General features: G+C 44.0%; 1 protein-coding gene across 3 annotated transcripts in view; it reads left to right on the plus strand.

Moving 5' to 3' along the window:
- The window catches only part of CUEDC1 (CUE domain containing 1), a 535,352-nt gene that overhangs the window by 374,287 nt on the left and 145,018 nt on the right, over positions 1-16,047 (plus strand). For all 3 annotated transcript variants that reach the window (XM_085649520.1, XM_085649521.1, XM_085649522.1), the window contains one exon: positions 14,573-14,700. In XM_085649520.1, the coding sequence (XP_085505646.1) occupies positions 14,573-14,700 (128 nt within the window). The remainder of the gene's footprint in view (positions 1-14,572; positions 14,701-16,047) is intronic.

The following is a 16,047-nucleotide window of genomic DNA, read 5'->3' on the forward strand; positions in this document are numbered from 1 at the left end:
CTTCATATTTCACTATACTAATTACAACACTAATCCTTTAGCGTGCTACTTGCCAGAAAAGCGCTTCAACACCCATCAAGAGTAACAGGTGCTATATGAATGCAAACCTTTCTTCCCCTTCTCTCCCTCCGCTATCCTTCTCACTCCTAACAACTGACTAATATCCACCACTAAAATTGCTTTCATATTTCACCATACTATTTCGCCACTAATCCTTTATGGGTTTCCGGAGTAGCGTGCTTCAACACCCCATAAGGGGTAACAAGCGCTATATAAATACAAACCTTTTTTCCTCTTCTATTCTTCTTCTATCCTTCCGAATCCAAATAACTGACTAACCTATCCACTACTTAAAATTTACTTGCATGTTTCACTATACTAATTCAACACTAATCCTCTATGGGTCCCGGAGTAGCGTGCTACTCGCTGAAAAAAGCGCTTCGATGCCTCGTCAGGGGTAGTAAGCGCTATACAAATGCAATTACAATACAATACCAGAGTCTGGGTGTCAAGCGCTGGACAATAGCGCTGGATCTGCATCATGGAACAAGCAAGCCGGTTGATTTGTCAGTGCCAAAATGAACTACCAGAGCTTGCCTTGAACCCAAAAATTACTGGAGGTGCCGGTACAATACCAGCGGGTCGCAACTCTCCAAGCACCTGCCTTGTGATAAACAGAATGTAATGCATGCTTTTTTCTATCTCCAGTGCTGAAGAAAATACGCCTAAACAGCTATTGAAATAATCCAAACACATGTCTAGCCTACGCGTTAATGATATAGGACAGAACTCGAAAATGTATTTCTGCATTTCTGGTTGAATGATGCCCTGAAGGCATTGATGCTCATGAGGGAAGATGACACTCGCCATGGGTAAGCCCCACTGTACCTGCTGCTGGCGCCATTACCCTCCTTTTCTTTTTTAACACTTTTTTATTGCATTTCTAAAGAGGAAAGAAGACGCAAATGCAGACAATAGATTATATATCGATACATAATATAGTACGGAGTTCCACCCGCACGTTCATGTATTGTCTTATGGAAAAAACTTCAGCATATGATCTATTCGCTGTTATGCAGATATTACATTCTGAAGCACGGGTTGGATCGCTGCACCAGGCTGCCGCTTGGGTCTCAAAGCTGAGTCTTTTAAAAGGTGCGAGGCCCAGGTGGATCTGAGCAGGCGCGGGGCCCCAGGCCGCTGTCTACACTGCCTATGTTTTGCGCCGGCCCTAGGAGGCGCACTGTTGACACGCAACCAACTGTAGCCACCAAGTGAAAGCTCATGCTTGAGCTACCATACATCTGATTGAATACCTTACATACATAGCTAGTCGATTTGAGTTCGATTTGGAAGCGTTTTCATTAGGCCTGGGCGAAGCACTACGCTACGCTCGCGTAGTTTGCGAAGTTCGCGCTACTTCGCGCTACGCGAACTGCACGTAGCACAGTGCGAACACGCGTAGCGTAGTGTTGCGTAGTGCTGCGGTCATTTTTTGCTTGCTCGCGGTCCTCAACGTCAAGTTGGCGACCGCGAGCAAGCAAAATGACATCCTGGCGAGACTTTTTCCTTGTTCGCGATCGCGAGCATGGAAAATAAACCTCCCGGCGAGATTCCCAACGCGAGAAGGTCAGGTTTCTCATTGCGAGGGGTCGCGTATGCTCGCGACCGCTCGCGATGAGAAACTACCAGTTCGCGTTGAGAAAGCTGCAGCTCGAGTAAAAATCTACTCGAGCAGCAGAAAACTACAGCTCGCACTGTGCAAGATGCCATTTTCAATGATTGCACAGTGCCGGTTGCTTGTCCGCACTGTGCAATCATTGAAAACAACATCTTGCACAGTGCGAACATGTTACTTCGCAGTTCGCGAAGTGCTACGCGTAGCTCGCGTAGTGCGAACTTCACTTTGCGTAGCTTCGCGAAGTGCTACTTCGCGAACTACGCCCACCCTTAGTTTTCATACCATTCTGGCCTGAAGAACTATCCTGCAAATTGGAACTGCTGGTCTCCGAAATTCAGCAGAAAAGACAGGCTGTTAAGGCTTTGCAAAATGAGAGGTTTAAGGACAGCAGTAGATTTCTGTATGTAACTCCTAAGTTACTAAAAGAAAAAATTCCCTGCTGACACTATCGTAATAGCATTTTCAGCAGAAATGTACATTTGAAGCTCAAAGATCAAGGTCTATGGTGCTCTACTTGTTGACCTAAGCAAACTTGTTTCACTGCCAACCGGTAATGTATTCGAGCCCCGGAGGCATGATGTTTTTTGTCTGGCAGAAGAGCCCTACCTCCGTATTTTGCACCCTTTGTAACGTTGCAAGGCTACTTTGTGGTAAATAGCAGCTATTACAGTAGTCAAGAGTGAAAGATGTATGCTGAGCCCATGGGTTAGTGTACATTGGCAGGAAGGTATGGCACCCAGAGTCCGTAAGGTGTGATAACTCTCATTTCAGGATGCCGACTGCCTAGTGTGATGGGCCAGAATCTGTTGACCCAGCGCTCAGCGTTTCTGCTTATTCATAAGTTCCATTTTTTGTCGGCATTACGTTTTAAGTTAAAAAAATAAAAACGGGCATCATCCAAACCTAGGCTGCTGCCTAGAATTATGCAGCATGGTTGAAGAGCCCTGTGCTTGTTGATTTACGCGAGTGTCCTCTGCGTAGGCCAAAGCAGGGCAGCCTAAGGACTGAGTTTGGCTCGATACAGGACGCTCATAGACGTTAAACTAGCCTTGGCTCTCTAGTCCTCTTCCACCTGGATCGAGGCACCCCCTCTACACAACAACCTCCCCAACAGCACTTTGCTACTCCTGAAGGGTTCTCTACATGTTACAGCACATCTCATCATAATGTGCAGTTCAATCACATCTCCCCAAGGCTTAGACACAAATACATTGGCTCATGGTAAAGGTCTACTTCATCATTATCCAGATCAATCACTTTCAGCAATAATGCTGCCACATACCAGTCCAAACTAGCGTTTGCAATACAGTCTGTCTCGCCTTCGGGAGTCGGACCTTATTTGTATTTAGCGATGCAGTAGATTATTGCACAATGCTACTTATTAAAAGCTGTCTTTTAGAAGTTGGCACATAAGCGGCCGCGGTGGCTGTTTTTAAGGCGGCAAGGAAGTGGCATGGAAAAGCCCTATCCTTATTAGGTATATAGGGACATAGGTCAGTTCATGTGAAAGATTTATTTCCACAGTAATAGTATTCAGGTGCTCACACTAAGTGAAAAAAGCGTGACGTGTAGAGTGATAGTGAAGTTTAAAATCACAGCATCGCATTGACAACAATTGTAGAAAACTCCTCAAAAAACTTTTTATACAATAGGAAGAGTTTATGTTGTAAGGGGTCAACGGCGTTTATTGTGTGAGCACCTGAATACTAATACTGTGGAAATAAATCTTTGACATGAACTGACCTATGTCCCTATGTACATTGTTTTTGCTCCCTTAAGGAAATTTAATTTTCATTTCTCTAGTCATAAGTGCTCTCCGTAGGATCACTTTATAATTGGACCTTTTGGCCACACCAGAACCATTGTTCTTCTACCTCATTATTCACCCCAGGTTCACATATTGGGGTACCCTTGTTTTTCTTAAAACTATCCTTATTAGGAGCACAGGTCTCTAAGGCACAGTACACAATATTTGAAAGACTATTATAAAGTATGAGTCTTTGTCTATTTCCATGACTAATGGAAATAGCTTGTCTGCGTTGTGCACTATCACATGGAACCTTACAGGGATGATTAACCCTTGAAAGGATAGGAAGGTTCTGATTTATTTGCGCAGACCCATGATATCAGTAGCGCCTCTCCAGGAAATACAACTGACTGCACGCATAGAGAAGCTTTGCAAAACACGTATTTTTGCTTGTGGGCTGCCACACTGGTCAGGAAATATTTAGCATTTAGGCACAACCATATCTTGATTGACACTGATGGCAAATTCCTTATAATGCTAGGCATACTACACAGCAAGTAGGTTACAATTAACACATATGAACCAGAGGGGCGTAACACAGGCCCCCGCATTCCCGGCAGTGCGGGGTGGCCCCGAGCTGCAGGGGGCCCCCTTCGCCCAGTACTCGGGCCTTAGAGCTCCTAATTAAATCCGGAATATGGGCCCCTCCGTGTACCTTGCAGGGGGGCCCCCTCAGCTTTCGTTACGCCAGTGATGAACCGTATACAAAACGTTACGCTTCTATGCGGGAGTGATATCTTTATGCAGGAGTGATATCTTTATGCATCGTGTTTACTTAAAAAGGAAATATCCTGATTTTAGAACCTGTATCAACTGTATGTAGGCTTTAGTGACTAGAAACAGTGTGTCACCTCTCCGGCCCTAAAAATATTTCACTAGAAGATATTATATTTTGGACTGTCTTCTCCAACCCTCGGACCACCTCCAAATGCACCTTGTGAAACTTGTACGTGTGTATTTTTGTTTCAATACTTTTGTGCATACGTATATATGCGTGTATTTGTGTTAACATACTTTGTGTGTCAGCGTTTGTCTTTGTGGGTTTCTTCATGTGTTTGTGTGTCTGTGCCTATATGCCTGTGTGTTTGTGTGTGGCTTTGTATGTGTGTATGTATGTGTCTGAATGATTGTGCACGTCTGGAAATATGTCTGCGTCTCTCTGGAAATGTGTCTCTACATGTGAATGTCTATGCGAGTGTGCATTATGTAAGTGTGTTTGTTCGTCTGGGTGTGTATATCTGTGTGTGTAGGGGAGGAGGCGCACGTTGCACAAGGGCTGTCATGATACCGACGTGGCCCAAGAGGACTACATTATCCTGGGGCACATTCAAGTAATCAATTGTCTTGACTCACCTGGCAGTCTGTTCTGGAGCAGCGAGGTTTGAACATTAACTCCAGTCTGGCTAAGAGAGGCTTGGGAGGGGGAACAAAGGAATTTGCCAAGTGCCCATGAGCAGTGTAACAAAAAAAATCTCACACCAAAAAGCGCCTTCCTTCACTCACTGTCCACGCCTTCCAAGAAGCCATGTTGTAATTGCATCAATTTCAGGGGAGATTTGGGAGGGTCTTAGGGATTTGCTGGGACAACTCAGCTGTTCATCCTTAATGTGCTTTCCTCATCGTTGCTTACCTCACCTCCCTACAGTCGTACCTTTGCCCATAGCCCCTCCACGCCACAAAAAAGCGGTATGGGCAGAGCAGAGTGCTTTTATTTTCTTGACTTTCAAAATATAAAAACGCTATGAAGCGGTCAGTGTTAGATGCATCATAGAGCTTTTTTCCCAACCACATTTCCCCGATTTTGAAAGCTCTAAATTAGCTACCATTCAAGGCAAGGATACAACTAAAACCAGCCTGTATGACCCTCAAAGCACTTCATTGCATCACTCCTCTATTCCTTGCAATTAAGGTAGTCCTTTCAGGGGAGGTACCCACTGCTCTAGGAGCTCCAGCACCTTGCTGTTGAAACCTAACAAATTAAATAATAAAAAAATGAAAACCTATAATCGTGCCTTCTCGGGTGTTGCCCGGAGAATCTGGAACTCCCTACCTATGGAAATTAGACTGATTCCATCAACAAAGTCCTTCAAAAGGGAAGTGAAAACTCTACTTATGAATACCTTTTCAAATTTTGTACCCTCCCATTCGGACTGCCCCTGTTGCATAGACTCTTACACTGCATGTGATTTATTACACTATATTTTTTAAGCGGTCCTCTAGCAGTGCTAAATTGCAGTCCCGGCCGACCTTTTTGGACAATTGACTACCTATAGTATTTTGGAATGTCATGGCTCCGATAGCCTTCATCATTTTGCCTCTACCTTCCTGTTACTATTGTTGTATATTACTGTTACTGTATAATAATCTTGCTTTATCCTATTATCGCCCAGTTTGTATGTCGACCTGCTTATGTAAATCACTCCGATACCTGCTTGGGTCATGTACGCGCTATAAAAAAACTTTTAAAATAAAAATTGGTCTCGCCTAGGCAGTGCTTGCGCTGTCTCTTTGAGACGTGGTGTATTAAGGTATGGACTTGAAGCTCCGCCAATCTTTTTAGCCTGCTGCTGTCACTGTCCTTTGTAAATGTTGGATTTTGATTTAATAGGCTTAGTAGTGTCTCCTTAGTACCGCCCTCTCTAATGTTGTTACCTCACATGAGGACTGGCCCTTTTATATGTGTTACTCTGTTTGCTTTATTTACAGTCTGTCAGCACTATTTCGTTACATGGCTTTTGCAGGATACCTCTCCCGCAACTTAATGCGCCGTCCTGCCTCAAGGTGACACGCTGTTATATTTTTATTAGTTATAGCAGACGTGCATGAATATTTACAAAATGCACGGCTCGCCCAACGTGCTCCTTTTCATCGACTTCATTTGGGTTTTTTTTTGGGCCGGGTGCCTTCCTTTCGATTATTAGCGCTGCAATTTATTTAATTTGTTTACAATGCTGACACCCGCACTTTACCTTTAAACGTCTTAAGTTAAAGCGTGGGTGCCGCGATTGCTTTAAAAGTAAACGGATACTTTTTGTTAACTTTTAATGCAATCGCGTCACCCGTGCTTTAACTTAAAATGTTTAAAGCTAAAACGCAGGTGTCGCCATTGTAACAAAAGTAAATAAATGAAAAAAAGTGCCCGGCCACCATCATTTCTATTTGTTTACTTTCCTTACAATAGTGGCACCCACTATTAAGCTTTCAACATTTTAAGCTAAAGCGGGGGTGCCGAGATTACTTCAAAAGTAAAGACGTTTAAAGGTATTTCTTTACTTTTAAAGTAATCGCAACACTGGTGCTTTAGCTTACGATGTAAGCTAAAGAGCAGGTAAAGCTCCCACATTTGCAACAGTTTGAGCTATTGGCGTTGTAAATGACAATGCCTTTTCTTTGTGTTTACAAAATCTGCAAGCGTTGTTCACGTCCCGCTTGCAGGCTTTGTAAACACATTTATCATTTACAATACCAATAGGTCAAACTCTTTTAAATGCGAGACCTGTTGCATTGCAAATGCTTGTGTTTTTACTGCCGCCTAGTCATATTAGAGATGGTTTGTGGGGGGGGGGGGTCAATCACTGAGAATGCCCACTTGAACAATGTAACCACCTCTGTATCTTTTTCCTGTCAGATGTACCAGTCTCCGCGTCCACAAGCGAGGTGTGTTTCAATATTTTTTATTTTTTATTTTACAGAGTTTTATATAGCGTGAACTTGACCCGAATCGGGTATCAGAGCGCTTCACTTCGCACCAGTTGCATTACACGAGGACACATTAATTTTTGTTAGGTACGGGGAGATTAAGTGATTTGCCCAGAATCGCAGGATATTCAGCGTCATTGCCGAGACTCAAACCCAGTTCGCCAGATTTGAGGTCGACCGCCCTAGTCATTAGGCCAACTCCTCTCCCCTATGAAAATATAGTGGTGATGTTGACTGAGTACTGCTTCCAGGTGAGGAGCTGAAGCTGTGTACTCTCTGCACGCCCCCTTCGTTGAAGGCTGGGAGACCTGTACAGCTTTACAGGCTGCTGTCTCCACCTAATGGGTGTTTCAATTTTCAAGCTGGTGCCTCTGGAGGGGAGTCGCTCAGTTCCCTCCCCCGCAGCTATCTGGACTTACTAGGACACAGCCAGCTCCCTTGCTATCAGAGTTTGCAATCGCACTTTGGACAAGGGTCGGGTTGCAACCCCCCCCCCCCCCTCCACAACAACCCCCAGGGGACTCTACATCCACGCTCGCCTTTTCAGTACCTTAGCAATAGATGTTTCAAGAGGGGTGAAACAGATGCATTTTTACTGAGGCCCATTGACTTGCACGGACTTATCATCCATGGGGCATCTTAAAAACTACAAAGAACAAGCATTTGCAATGCAATAGGTCTTGCATTTGTTGGAGTTGGAGCTATTGACATTGTAAATGCCAATGTTTGTTAGTTATGTTTTTTAAGAGGAGTGATAATTTAAATAAACAAGGAACATATTAACCTGTAATAATGTGCTAGAAACTGTTGGAGGAATATGGTTAAAGACCAGTGTGCACGCTGATGAGGCATGCAAGTCCAGGACAGTGTCTCCTATGGATGAACAGTGCGGACCCTGAGTAACAGTATCTTAATCATGCAGTTTTTCCATCTGCACTAGTCCTGTTATCAGTGCTATTCTTATTGTTGTCATCGGCACTAGTCTCATTGTTATCATCAGCGATATTTTCGTTGTTGTCATTAGTGTTGTCATCAGCACTAGTCTCATTGTTGTCATCCGCGCTAGTTACTGTTCTCGTTAGCACTAGTCCCACTGTTATCATCAGAGCTATTCTCATTGTTGTCATGAGCACTAGTCCCATTGTTATCAGTTATTTTCATTGTTATCACCACTAGTCCCGTTGTTATCAGGGCTATTCTCATTGTTGGCATGGGCACTAGTCTCATTGTTATCAGTGCTATTCTCATTGTTGGCGTCAGCACTAGTTCCAATGTTATCAGTGCTATTCTCATTCTCCGCATCGGCACTAGTCCCATTGTTATCAGTGCTAGCCTCGTTGTTGTTAGGAGCACTAGTCCCACTGGTATCATCAGCGCTATTCTCATTATTGTCATCGGCACTAGTCCCATGGTTATCAGTGCTATTCTCATTGTCATGGGCACTAGTCCCATTGTTATCATCCATGCTATTCTCATTGTTGGCATCGGCACTAGTCCCATTGTTATCAGTGCTATTTTCATTGTTTGCATCGGCACTAGTCCCATTGTTGTCATCAGTGCTATTCTCATTGTTGTCAGGAGCACTAGTCCCTGTAACAGTCACCCAAGTACAAGGTCCATGGCCAGCTGCATATCTGATGGTCACTGATTTACATTGGTAAAAGGCTTCTGCTCCGGTCCACCCCGCCTGTAGCACAGCACCTCACTGTGAGGACAGAGGATGAGGTGTTAAGAATCAGAGAACAGAAAGGTCGCCAGCAAGAAAGTAGATGAGGCACATTCGGGCTAATGAAGTGTCCGAGACCAATGGAATAGGAGGCAAAGAAACACTGAAGGCAACGCAACTCCAAAAAGATCAAACAATAGGAACCGGTGCGTCGCACACTTCCAGCTGCACTCAGTTTTAAATGCATTTACATAGCACTTACTATCCGTGGCGAGGCGTCTAGTTATGCATGACATACTAAATAGCCCACACTCCCTCTCAGAAGTCACCCCACTTACATTTGCTGTCACTACCTTCAAACTTGTACAGAGCTCCGCAGTCTTATATTATGGCTCGCTCTTCTGCACCACGCTTCCCTGTGAAATGGATCCAAAAAAATTAAGCCTGCAAGTGGTGCGCGCGCCACAGCGAGACATATGTTTTCAATTATCGTGCCCGTGTCTGGGCACGATAATTGAAACCACATGGGCTTTGGTGCGTGTAACAGACACCAATAGGCCATTGGTGGAGCAATGTGCCCGCCTTTGGCCTATTGTGTGTTCTGTTTGAAAAAAACACGCACTCAAAGCCCAATAATGGAAGCCAAAACTAAAGACACACGCACAAGCGTGTACAATTCCATGGTCCGTTTCGGAACCCCGGACAAAAGGACTCTCGCTGCGCGAGCAGGATTACGCACTGCATCGCTAGGCGCGAGACCTAAAAACATCTTTGAAGGTCCATTCTTTTCTGCTTGATCAGTGACAGACTGTTTTTCTCTTAATTTTGGGAAAAGAAAAGCAAACTTTGCGTCCACTGTAGCTCATTCTGAGCACATTCAACACACAAAGCAGGGTTAGCAATGTGTTAATTGCATCTAAAGATGCAGAGAATAAAGGGAGTGGGTTAAGTTAAATATATATTTTTTTAGAATTTTTTGACTGAGTAGCAGAGTTTGGTAGTAGGTATTCTAAACCCAAATACTCAATGCGGTCACTAAAAATAAATAAGGCACGAAGGAGGAAATACTTATTGAGCGTAGGGGTAAAGAAAACTAAACAAAACCCTGAACGACATCGGCAAAATAGTTTGAACAAGCTGCCCGTTACTGCAGGGACAATTTCAGCTAGTGCAATGTTGTGGAGAGGAACAACAAACACCTTCTGCAAGTCAGTTTTTTGGCCCCTGTTATCTTGATTATGTAACTTGCCCTTTCATGCCTGCAGCACTGATTTTTGTTAGGGAAAAAACTGGAATGGCTGTAGGTGGCCTCTTTGTCTCTGCCCCACTTGGTACCTCATTAGATGTTGGCTGTACATGGACATACAGTGAACTGTCAATTAAATGCGAAGGGAACGAGAACTAAAATATACAAACACTTGCTGGTCTGTGTGTGGGGTTTAGTACCACTGGCTGTTACTGTGTCCCTTTGGAGTTGCAAAGGGACCTCTGTTAGTCACACAAGGTACTGCACCCTTAATGCAATTATGAAAAGAAAGATTGCAGATCAGCATATGTTTCCATTTTTGCTAGCTTGCGTTTTAAAACTGCACCATTTAAATAAACAACAATGGTGCATTTTTAAAAAGCAAGCTAACTAAAATCTCACTCTAATCAAAACAAGTGGAAACGTATGCTTAAGCTGCAATCTTTCTCCTTATAATTGCATTAAAGGGTCAGTGTCTTATGTGGCTAATAGAGTTCCCTTTGCAACTCCACAGGGACACCCAGTAACAGCCTGTGGTACTGCACCCTTTTCTTGCTTTGTGGAATTTGTTTTAGTACTGCTACTGCTGGTATATTTTGTAACCAAAACAATAAAATAACAAACATTAACATTTGCAACGGCACTAACTCAAAGTTTCACTAATGCAAAACCTACTGCATTGCAAGTGCTTGTTTGATTTACGTTCTACCATGTTGCACACCGGCCGCACTGCTGTGCAACATGGCAAAAAAGTATTGACCGCCAATATCGTTGGCAAAACCTATTGACTTTGCAAGTGCTTGTTTCTTTTAGTTCTCACTTGGAAATGTCACTGGCTTTCCGTTTGGAAACGTCTGAGGGGTGGGTTACCAGAAATGTGTTATACATTCTGTTTCCCGGCCAATCTGGAATTACATACAAGTCAGCAATGTAGTTTTCTTTTGAGTCTGCGTTTTGTTCTATCTTCAGTGTGATTTTTCTTAAAACCGTGAGATTTTTAATCTAAGTTATTTGTTATTAAATTGTATGATTTTGATTGTTCCTTTATCTTTTTGTGCAGCACTTTAATGTACACGTGCACTCACTCTTTTTGTGCCCCATATAAATGAGAAATGCAAATGTTAAATTGTTAATCACGCAGCACTTGTCGATCCTAATCAGATTGTCAAGTAATGCAAAACGTGCCATTTTGCAATGGCAAGTGTTTTTAGGTCGAGGACTACCGGTCTGCCGAAGGCAGAACCGGAAGTCGGAGATTTAATGTTTCCTAGAGTGGCTATTTAGCCCGCCTCTCTTTTTGCTTCTCCTCCATTGGCTGGCTTCCTAAACGGAGGCCAGCCATTGGAGGAGAGAGCCGTCCCTCCAAATAGGCTCTGTCTTTTTCAGATTCGGGGGCGTGTTTCTTGCTGTTCTTTCCACTTTTTAGCAACGCCCTTTTTTAGGCGTGTTTTTCTCTCCTCCTGCCAATGGCAAGAGGAGAGAAAAAGAAACACGCCCCCGAATCTGAAACCGCCGCTGCGTTTCTCCGAGGCATTTCTGCTTTGCCTCGGAGAAAGGCAGTGGTGTGCTTGCCTTTTGCTCTGCCTTGTTCCTGTGGTCCCAGCGTTCCCAGCGTGTATAGATCATCTCGGGGGCGCCCGAGGGCTTCAGAGCGCGTCTCCCGGAGAGCGAAAACAGTCCCAAGTGCCATCTTCCTTCAGACCCCGCAGGGTAGCAGGGAGGCCTACAGAGTTGCGCCCCGGCAGTCCCCTCCTTCTACGCGCCGCGTCATCACCAGGGAGCACGACAATGAGGCCAGGCCGGATCGGCTCCCACTCTCACCCTTTGACGTGCTACAGACCCTCTAGATGTCAAAATCCGGGGGGCAGAAAGGTCTCAGCCTGGAGGGATGCAAAAGCAGATAGGAGATATGGGGGGGACCTCCACCACCCGTCCGCCGCCCGCATCTGCTCCTCGTAGCGCCAGATCACCCAGCGGGCCAGAACGCCAGGAACGGATCACGCGTCACTCCGGTCCTCCGCGAGCGAGAGGGGCACACCTCCCCATCATCGAGGCGCTCACTGGAGGCAGGATCAAAGGCAGGTTCCGCTGGAAGGTGCCTCGCAGCTCTGTTACTATCGGCGTTTGGGCAGCTGAGATGGCATTCTCGTGTCCCCTGGGTCGCTCTAAATCCGCAGCTGCCCTCGGTTGTCTCCCGCGGAAGGAGCCCCGGGGCGAGGAGGTTGAATTAGCCCACCTATGCCTTCACCAGTGTCAGGGAGCGCCCGCTGTACCTCCTCTGATAGCCGCCGCTCCTCCGCCTCCGCTCTAGGCTCGCGCGCCTCGCTGTCGGCAGGGAGTACCCGCCATACCTCCTCTGGTAGCCGCCGCGCCTCCGCTATAGGCCTTCGCGCCTCACTGTCAGCAGGAAGCGGGTCGATCAAGCCGGGCAAGGCGCCATCTTGTTCAAAGGCTCGCTGCACACCACGGCTTAATATGCAAATTTCGGAGCACCCGCTCAAATCTGTGGGTCTCGCCGCTCACCATCAGTCCCCAGGAGTCTCCGACACAGGTAGGAGTGGATGGCATTAGTCAACCTGCCCCCAAATGTGGCTTTGAAACAGACCTATACTGAACATGGTCATGTCTTGTGGGTAGCACCGCTGCTCCTCTCCGAGAATGCCACACCGCAACCTGGTTACAAAACACGCATGGATTTTCTAAAACAAGACTTATCCCCGCATTAGTCTGTATTTGAACATGCATATGGTAATAGCGTCACTATCTGATTTGTACATTGGCTCAAAGTTTTCCATCTAAACCGACTTTTGCACTATACTACACTTTCTCACTAACTCTCTACCTCACTCTCTAACTCACTACTCAACTTTCTCTTTCTTTCTCACAGCAACACAATATCACTACCACAGTAACTATCTCTCACTCTAACACACTACTTAGAAACTTCACTCTCTCTCTATCTCACTACCTTACTCTATCACTACATCACTATCTATTTCTATCTCACTCTCACTACCTCACTATATCACAACACACTCTCTCAAAACTTCACTACATCACTCTCTCACTACCTCGCAAAGTCACTCTCTTTCTAACTCATTAATTCACTCTATCTCACTACCTCACTCTCTCTCTCTCTCTCTCAAATACACTAAGTCACTTACACTCACTCTTTCACTACATCACTCTATCTCACTACTTCACTACATCACTCTGTTTCTATCTTAATACCTCACAACATCCCTCACTACCTCACTCTCTCTTTCACTACCTTTTTCCATTATCAATATTACTTTATTTCGATTTAGTTTTGTAAATCATAAAAAGCTTTCAATAAAAAAACAATCAATAAAATTGGAATTCTTTTAAAAGAATAAATAGAGGTAAAATTATTTCCAAGATAAAAAGAAAAGTGCTCTAGGTTACAAGAGCTTTCAGTAAGCATAGCTATAAAATTTAAAAGTTACACAGTTGTAGCATTATATAAGGTCGATGGCTCTTTTGTCTAAAATCTTTCGATGATAAAGAATAGATTTAAAAAAACTCACTACCTCAATCTTTCGCTATCTCACAACATCACTCACTGTTTCTATCTCACTACGTCAGAAAATACCTCACTCACTAACTCACTTATTCACTACCTCACTCTCTATCTACCTCACTCTCTCACTACCTCACTCTCTCTTTCAATACCTCACTCTCTCTCTATCTCACTACCTCACTCTCTCTCTGCTAATGCAATAGGTATCACATATGCAAAAAAAAACTAATGTCAATAGAAATGACAATGCCATTTATTTAGGGATACAAAAATGATTAAAAAAATGAGCAATACCAATAGCTCTACTTATAATATTGCCGAGACCATTGCATTGTAAATGCTTGTTTATACATGGAAATGGAAAGATCCTAATGACTACAGTGGCCCACCATGACAATCTGAGCTCAAACGGACTGCGAGTTCTGTTTCACTTCTACCTGTGTCACATCACCCAGCCAGTCTGCTCTCCACCCAAACGCTAAAGTGTCCCGAGACTGAGTGCTGTTGACTGGGTCAAAGGAAACTCCGATCTCATCAAGCGTTAAAATACTTAACCATTATTTTTATTTCAGAACCTGCCTATCCCTTGTAGTGGCTTTACCACCCATAGAATTTTAAAAGTGCTTGTAGGGGCCAGATCCTAAAATCTGCTGGACGAGTCCTGGCTTGTAGCTATCCGCGCTAGTTTACAGAGCCCTCATGACACTGTGTCTCTTCTTGAAACTGCTGTGTAAAATGTACAGTCTTACCATTCTGTTGTTTCTAATGCATTAAATGTTATGTCCAAAAGCAGGGCATTTCCAAAAACATGAAATATTCCTCTTTATTCCCGTAGTTTGTTTTGCTGCCTACGTGGTGTTTATAAGCTGCTTCCTTCATCATGAAAGTCTGCTTCAAGTCACTTTTGTAACATTTGAAATGTATTTATTTAGGTTCTGGAACGGACTTTGGAGCCGGACAGTTCAGACGAAGAACCACCTCCTGTATATTCTCCACCATCCTATGACATGCACATATTCGACAGAAAGTACCCACAAGCCCCACCTACCCCGCCTCCACGGTGAGTAAGTCATGGTAGCTTATGTCGTGTATAAATGGAAGTAATGAGCCATCACAATCTGACAATGGAGGGGTTTGCGCAACCTGTGAAAAATCTCTGCCTTGACGAAGAAACCCACCATAACCTAGTGCGGAAATTATACAAAGGACAATCTCACACAGCTACATGAACTCTGACACCTGGTTAAACATTTACCAAAAGGGTCCGGTAAATGGGAAAAGAGTCTTTGACAGAAACCTGAAGTTTCCAGTTATTGTCAAGAATCAACAAGCATTTGTAATGCAATAGGTTTTACGCGAGTTTGAGCTATTGGCACTGTATTGGCACCATTTGCAGATTTTTAAAATACATAAATATAAAAGCATTAGTATTTACAATGCCAATAGCTGAAACGCTCGCAAATGCGAGACCTATTTCATTGCAAATGCTTGTCTTCATGAGGGGTTGAGTCAAATGTTTTAAACAGGACACATATTGCAATCTATATATATTGAGTATAATATTCTATTGAGGTTATGGGTGGGATGTCTGGAGTTATGTGACAGAGGAATACCAAGTTGTACAGCAGATTGAATAAATTATAGGGCATGGAAAGGGAAATTAAGAAAACATCTTCTCAATAAAAACGGCTCCATGAAACGGCAGTTACATTTAATACTTATGTGGTACCTGTCTTACGAGGAAGTACTTTAGGATTAAAGACACTGGATCTAAAAGCTATGCAACATGTTTGTAGTTGTTTTACAGTCTGAGTGCACTGTTGAAATAACCGATGCTTTGATGTGAACGAGAATTAGTGTTAACAGCGAGGAAAAGAAACCAGGACAGAGAAGGAATCATTCTGTCCACCTTGTAAGATTTACATATAATAATTTCAGGTTTTTTTCCTAGTGGAGATAAAAGCCCTGCTTAGATGCATCAAACGTGGATTTTTATATTGTCGGGGCAACATGGTCACAATTTTAAATGCCTGGTCTCATCATTAAATCGTTGAAGGTGTCGGTTAAGTTTCTAAAGTGCCTGGCGCAGTTTTGCATCCAGAGGGCGGCACTTTTAGTAACTTCTGATCTGCTTGAGCTAGAATTTTTTGTTAGTCTACAAATTATAAAGCAGATGAGGGATTGTGGGGCAAGTGCGGCGCAGTTATATTTATAAAGAAGAAATTCCCCACTTTTTAATGAAGTGTTTGAATAAAACCTTGTTGTCTTGGTGTGAACCATTTGACGAAGGAAACGCCCTGCACCTCTCCCCCTAGTTTCTCTACAGCTCTCAGTACTGCCAGGGGTGGGGGAGGTGGGGGTGGGGCTTGAATTGTGGGTCCAGGCGCTACACCCCAGTAGTGCCCAC

This window comes from Triturus cristatus, chromosome 3_2 (genome assembly GCF_964204655.1).
Source record: "Triturus cristatus chromosome 3_2, aTriCri1.1, whole genome shotgun sequence".
Classification (NCBI taxonomy): Eukaryota; Metazoa; Chordata; class Amphibia; order Caudata; family Salamandridae; genus Triturus; species Triturus cristatus.